At 38.8% G+C, this 7,411-nt stretch overlaps 1 protein-coding gene across 1 annotated transcript in view; it reads right to left on the reverse strand.

The window, feature by feature from the left end:
- The window catches only part of si:dkey-164f24.2 (fibrous sheath CABYR-binding protein), a gene marked incomplete at its 5' end in the record, with an annotated part of 10,344 nt that extends 4,948 nt beyond the window's left edge, over positions 1–5,396 (reverse strand). Inside the window, 2 exon segments of the mRNA XM_014011706.1 lie at positions 2,425–2,850; positions 5,300–5,396. Coding sequence (XP_013867160.1) covers positions 2,425–2,850; positions 5,300–5,396 — 523 coding nt within the window.
- Between the last annotated feature and the right edge of the window lie 2,015 nt (positions 5,397–7,411).

The following is a 7,411-nucleotide window of genomic DNA, read 5'->3' on the forward strand; positions in this document are numbered from 1 at the left end:
ATGCATGTCTTATTTTAAATAATTAAAAATGTGTAAAAAAAATCTGGGACACATTAACACCATAACTGCCTCATGCTCTGCAAATTTCCTGTTTTCTGACGTTTTAAAGGTCAAGCTTCAGGAGCGGCACACACAGGACTCTTAAAAATGTGCCTGAAGCAAAACACGTTTCTATCCAACAGTTTCTCAGCCAGACCTTTGCTGTGGTGGCCTCAAGACGTTTAACAGAAATTATATAAAATAAATAAAAACGTAGCAGGAGCCTGAGCAGGTTTTCAGTGTCCATAAATGGAAATGTGTGCCAAAAAATTAGATCATTAATTTGGACTCGTAGTTCTGCAGGAACACAAACTTCAATCTTTGTCTTTTGTAGGAGCAAAGCTGTAAGTGGGGAGGAGGGGGTGGAACATTCTGCATCTCTTAGAAATCGTGCGACCAATTGCATAAAGGGAAAGAATTCCTCCCTCTTTTCAGCCACTTTGCACAAACCTGCGAGTCAAATCTTTATTTGTGCCATCGAGCCTTTTAAAAGCCCGAATGACCACCGGGCTGGCCCCTCCTCAGTGCAGCCAAGTGTATTGAGCCGTAATGGCAACCATACGAAGTAGCACATCAATTTTTTAAAAATCTTCATGAATTATTCAGCCTATCTTGTGCCAGTTCTTCCCCGATATAGGACAAGTCTAAAACGTGCAGATTGTGCTGTTTGACAGGGCTAAAACCAGCTGAAGCCTGAAGACAGGAAAGCAGAGCTGAAGGTGTTTCGATGGCTTTTTTGAGCCAAAGTTTTTTATTCTGCAAAGCTTTATGACATCTCAAAGGAGAAACATTTAAAAGTCGGTAATGTATCAAGTGTTAAAAAAAGAAAAAAAAGAAGGGGTAAATCCTTGGGGGACTTTGCCACTAAATAATGAGCTCTTCATTGATTTCCAAAAACCTGCCTAATACATAACTGATAACTCAAAGCGCTTTTCCTGACTAATCTATCACCCAGAGCAAGGAAGCACTGACAAAACGAAATAACAGATGAATCTGCACATGCTGAGCAAAAGAAGACAAAACTAAAAGGACATCGAGGGAGGAGTGCAGCACTGAAAGAGTAAGTGTTCAGTGTCACTAAAAGCTGCTTCCACAGAAAGCTCAGCTTCACTCACGTCTCTGTGCTTCAGTCCAGAAAACATTCAGCCTTGTTTTGGACCCAAATCCAGATGTGGGTAGAAACTACTTTTATTTACTCAGTTACATTTACTTGAGCAACATTTTTGGAAAAAACATACTTTTAGGGGTAGTGTTACTACACTGTACTTTTACTTTAATGTTATTATGAAGTATTGCTGAATACTTTACCCACAATAAGTAACTTCACTGAATGAAGAACAAACATGTTTTAGCCAGAAATGCACTGCAGAAACACACCTAGTTTATGTTGAAGTGAGACCTCTTGTTTGTTCACAACCTTTGTTGTTCTATATTCTTACTGCTGAGATGTTTAGATGTCAAGTGAACATATGGTAAACAGTAGATATAGGTACTTATGTTCAGTTTTACATATAATAATGAGAAATTTTGACTTGATAATGTTTCTTCTACTGGAATTCGTTATTTTGTAATTATGTTATTTATTTGTTACAGAAATTCCTTAAAAGCCTTTTGACATTTTTTTTGTAAGTGTGTCAAACTAAAGTTAAGAACCAGAGGAAGTTCTCTGACACCCTGTTTAAGAAAAAAAAAAAAGCCCCCGGTAGCATCTGGAAACATTTAAAGGCGGAAATCACACCGTTTTTGCCCACCGGTGGAACAGTGACTGTTAAGGGGTCGATTTTCTTCATTTTAGTCTTTAAAAACACCAGAATTTTCACTTAAAATGATTATGTCTCAGTTTGATGACATAAATCAGATATTTACAGTTACACAGTTACACAGTACTACAGTAGCATCTTTACAAAATACGTTTTTACTCTTTCTCAAGTATTTGGATGACTAATTTTTACTTTTACCAGAGTAAAAGTATGTTAAAATAGTGTTACTCTTACTTGGGTAGAACAACTTTTGGGTACTCTATCCACCTGTGCATTAAACCATGTGAACAAGCCTCATTCATCCCTGATCTGATTCTGACTTACTAAACTTTGGTGAATGTCTTTAGTTGCAAACTTCTACCAAATAACTAAATGGATCAGAGTTTATAAATGCCAAAATGTAATAAATTAATGAAAATAAATTAACACACAGCTCCATTACTGATCCAATCACATCGTGCATTTGTCAAACAACAAGTATCTGTTCATCTTTGCTTTTCTAGTTAAAATGCTTGAAAAAAACCAGCTCAATGAATGTCTATTTAAAAAAAGAAGCTAAACTTAAAATATTTAGACTTCAAATAATCTCATTATTGGTAAGTTTACATCAGCACCACTTCCTTACCTCAGATACTGCTTCAGTTTGGGGAACATTAACCTCCTGTAATACACCAGTTTGACCTGTAGAGGGCTCTACTGGTGGAGTCCATTCCACTGGTGGCTCTTCAGGGACACCTGATCTGGCTTCCACCTCAAAGTCTGAAGGGGCCGCGGGCTCAGCCTTCACCTCTGCAGGAGCCTGGTCCAAACCCTCAGGTTCCGCCTCTGCTGCCTGAACGGGAACAGGTTCTGGTTCTTTCACAACCAACTCTGGTTCTGCTTTGGCAATCTGCACAATGGGGGCAACTACGGGAACGGCCCGTTGGATCTTTTTTTCAGTTTTAGCTGCTTTCTTGGGCGCTGTCGGGGGCGTGCTCGCTGCGATCCCCGGGCCTGCTTTGATTGGTGGATTGGCTGCATGCTGATCCTCCAGAGCTCTCCTCTGCGCCTGCTGCAAGGAGGAAACATGGAAACAGCATCCGGGTCAATAAATGATGCCTCGTCAATAGACTGAACAGCCCTATTCGAGTTTACTTCTTTGCTTTATTGATTATTATTATTATTATTATGTAACCTTCATAATTTTGTCCCAGTTCACTGGAATACAATTTTATAACCCTTTACATAAGCTTTAATTTCAAATAGCATGTTTAATCTAGAGCAGAGGTTCTCAAACTGGGATCCTAGGGCCCCAGGGGCATCCTCTTAAAATTTCAATTAATTCTTAATTTGTTTTTTATTGTAAAAAAAAAAATGCATATGGGAAACAAAGCACTAGTAAAACAACATTTAGGGGTTAAAATGACAGTAAAATATTTTTAAAACAGCATGGGGTTTATGAGGGGGGTCCCTGGATTGTTTTTCACCCTGTAAGGGGTCCCCAGACCCCCCCCCCCCCCCCAAAAAAAAAAACCTTTGAGATTCCTGGTCTAGAAAAGTATTGCAAGAAGTGTCCCAGATTGCACCTGACATGCAGTCAGCCGCTGATATTTACATTGCAAAGAGAATTAAATGTAAATGTTCATGTAATTCAAAACTGATTTGAATGCAAATGTTTGGGGGGAAAAATATTTTCAACCATTATGAAACTTTTGAAGTTGGCTTAATCCACTTTAAACTAACTATTAGCTTGTGAGTCCAGTTAGAATCAAACTGTATTTCTCCAAACTGAGATTGTTCACAAAGCTTTCTGCAACAAGTAAGATATTTACTGTTTACAACCATTTTTCTCAAAACCTTGTTTGAGAAGAGAAGCTAAAACCTTAGCATAATGTGAGTTTTGGAGGTCTAAGAGTTACTGAGGTCTTACAGGTTCTGACACTGTTGACCGTCCATGTCTGCAGGAATACCAGGCATGCCATCCCAGCCAGTTCGTTTCAGCCCTCGAGCTGCAGGTTTTAGGAAGGCAGACCACTGGTGGGAGGGGACAACTGGGAGTGGGCCCAGCAAAGCTAGTCAGATAATGGAGGCTAATTAGTTGAATCGGAGCGGTCCTGACAGGTCTGGTGAAGCGGGCACAGAAACTGTGTGAGTCAGCAGCACTGATGGGTGCCCCGCGGGCCAGACAGTGGCTCTAATCACTTCATGATCAGCTTAGAATCACTCCCCAAAAATGCTTTTGTTAGGCTGGCAGCCAGTTAGATGTGGCTAAAACCAGTGCTTTAAGCCAACTGTGTGTGTCTGTGTGTCTGTGTGTAGGTGTGTGTCTATGCTTGTCCAGTCAAAACAACTCCAGTCAAAACCCATCTGATTAACACAAAGTCACAAAGTAAATCGGTCATTCTTAAAGGTGTGTGATAAACAAAGAGGAAATGTTCTGGAGTTGTGCCCGACTGACCTTTACCATCCAGGACTTTTTAAATCTTTGGGGGGGAGAAGTGATGATAACACAAAGCTGCAAATAACTTAAGGGGCTATTTATGCCTGAGTGTCGGTGCTGGACTCGGAGAATGAGGGAGCTTGTGCAGAATCCAATTTGGCAAAACAAATCCAAGACATTCCTCCAGTCAGCGCATTACCAAATACAGCTGTGAAGTGTTGAGAGCTGCTGGCCGGCAGAGGCTCAGGAAACTGGGGGGTTGTTGGGGGCTCCACATAAACTCAGGATTCAAGCACTTGTTTAATTCATCTAAAATTATTCAGTTGATAAGAAAAAATAAGGAAAAAGAACTCTATATAAAAACAAACATTACAGAGCAGTTTGGGGATGTATGTAATGTAACCTTTGACCTTGCAGGAAATTAAAGTCTGTCAGTTCGGTCTAACCAAAAGGCCATCACCTCTCTGCCACAGCCACACCCTCTTTTTGAGGACCGACTGTTCAAATGTGACGTTTCTCTATGTTGCTTGAGGAGAGGAAACAGAAACCTCATGAATTAGAGATTTAAAATAAATGTTTAAATACGATTAATGCAACATGACTGCGCCGTTTCTTTATTTGGCTGCCAGCATAAAATAGATCAAAGTCAAGACTTTTTAAAGTGGCAATTTAAAAGATTTCATTATAAGTTTAACTTGGGATCTCTAGTTATTTTATTATTTTAAATTTGTAATTAACAAGTACCGTAGCTCTAAAGTATTGCAATTCACAGGGGGGGTTGGCATGTTTTCAGTGCAGTCTTTTAAATCTTTTATGCATCTCTGAGAGATTTATGTCCACAGTTAATCTTATTATTTTTCTCTTGTTTATTGTTTAAACAATACATTTGTTCTTAAAAGACTATTTTAGTAACATTTTTTTTACCCATAATTGTGTTTATATAATAGCAAGATTGCTAATTTTCAAGAAAATAATTTCACTTTTTGAGAGGAATCGGTGCTCAGTGTTAAAACCATAAAAATAAAAGTAAAGCACTTCAGCTGAAGGTGAGAGCCCAGCAGTGATGGAAAGAAGAACTCACCACTCTCCTCATGCGTCGCTTGTTCTTCTTCCTCTTACTGGGCATTTTTGCTTCTCGCTGCTGGGAAAACCAAAGACCAGAGGGAGAGACAGGCAGCAAGGCAAGAGTGCACAAAACGGGAGGTTTATAAAGCCCCCCAGTCCTTCTGGTACCTTTGCACCGAGCCTATGGGAGGACTGGGATGAAACACGGGGGCGTAGAGAAGGAGAGCGACGGGGCGCGCGCACGGGAGCCGCGTGTCACATGTTGGCTTTGTGCGTCTCAGACTCCAGTTTAGGACGGGTTGTTATGTAAGAACTCCATCAAAGCTCAGAGAGAACTGAGAGCTCTGTGGGCTTGGAATTCATTCATTTATATATAAATACTGACATTTACTGACTTGTTCTGAGAGAAACTAAAAGCAAACACAGAAAGCAGTCTGTCAGCTGTTTTTTAATTCATTAAAACCGTAGAAAATAGTTGCCTGTGTGAACTATAAAGATGTTAAAATTACAGTAACTAAAATACTATAAAACTATCTACAATCAACTGCATGTTTTCATTTGCAGTCCAGTGTTTTGTTATTTACAGCACATTTATATAAACTTTTTTCTGATTACAGCACTCTGATTTTATTTTACTTTACCATGTTTGTTTACAGTAATAGGCAGTTAATTTCTATTTTTGTATTTTCTGTAATTTTTGTTTTCGTGTAATGATATTATTCTGCGTACTGTAACTTTTTACTCTAAATTTTAGGTATAAAGTAAGTTTACAGTCTGAGAAGTTCTGGTCAAATACAGTAAATGACAACATACATGTCAACTTGTACAGATTGTCCATAAGTTATAAGGATTTTACATAGTTTTGCAGGTATACGGACGTGTAGGGCAACCTCACTGATTTTTTCAAGTCTAATGGATTTTTTCAAAACCTTATTTTCAAAATTATCTAACATGTCAGAGCCTTTAGGATGATTTAAAAAAAAACAATTTATCTCCCAACCTGTTCTGCCGGTGGAATTAATTTTTGAACTTTTTCCGCTCTCCTTTCCCCCGGAGCAGGACGACGAGTCAATGCATCGTCAATCAAATGAGAGAGAGGGTGGGGGCGATTGCTGCATTGGGGGGGAGAAAATGTTTTATGGGTAGTTTATTTTTCCTGTAATACTTCATTATAGTTTTTTGAGACAATGCTAATTGAAAGGGGCGCTGAGCAGAGTTAAAACCAGGGATTACAAATAATTACTGTTTTTTTCTTCTGCATTTTGGCGCCCCCTCCAGCAGATGGCACTCTAGGCGACCGCCTAGTTTGCCTATGCTAAGAGCCGGCTCTGTATTAAAATATCTGACTTTTTTTGTACTTAAGTATCAAAAGTAAATTTCTGACAGTTTTAATGTCTAAAATAGAGAATACAAAGCGTGCACGTGTCTCTGCCCACTGCCTCCTGATCATCATCATCTGTAATGACCAGAACTTCTCAGACAGTAATGTCAATGTCAATTTTATTTATAAAGCACATAAAAACAAAAAAAGTTGGCCAAAGTGCTTCACATTTAAGCCAAATGAATAAAACAATTGAGCAGCACATAAATGTAGACAATAACATCAATTTAAAATTCAGAAAAACGTTTAAAACATTATCATTAAAATAATCTCAAACTCTACCAGAATGAAAGGCCAGGGAGTAAAAGTGAGTTTTAAGCAGAGATTTAAAAGTCTCGACAGCCTCAGCAGTTCATATGCTAAGAGGTAAACCATTCCAGAGTTTTGGGGCAGAGACTGCAAAGGCCCTGTCACCTCCAAACTTTAGCCTAGATCTAGGAACATCTGAGAGGAACTAGTTGGATGACCGAAGTTCTCTAACTGAAGTGTGGATGTTAATGAGATCACACAGGTAGGATGGGGCCAGACCTTTTAAAGCTTTAAAAGTAAGCAATTAAAAATAAAATTGATCCTAAAATGAACAGGAAGCCAATAGAGAGAAGCCAGAACCGGGGATATGTGTTCGTATTTTTTAGTTCCTATTAAAAGATGAGCTGCTGCGTTTTGGACAACTTGTAATCGATGCGAAGATTTATCTAAACCATTGTACAAAGAATTACAATAATTGATTTGATTTGATTTGATTTG

This window comes from Austrofundulus limnaeus, unplaced genomic scaffold (genome assembly GCF_001266775.1).
Source record: "Austrofundulus limnaeus strain Quisiro unplaced genomic scaffold, Austrofundulus_limnaeus-1.0 Scaffold84, whole genome shotgun sequence".
NCBI classification, from domain to species: domain Eukaryota; kingdom Metazoa; phylum Chordata; class Actinopteri; order Cyprinodontiformes; family Rivulidae; genus Austrofundulus; species Austrofundulus limnaeus.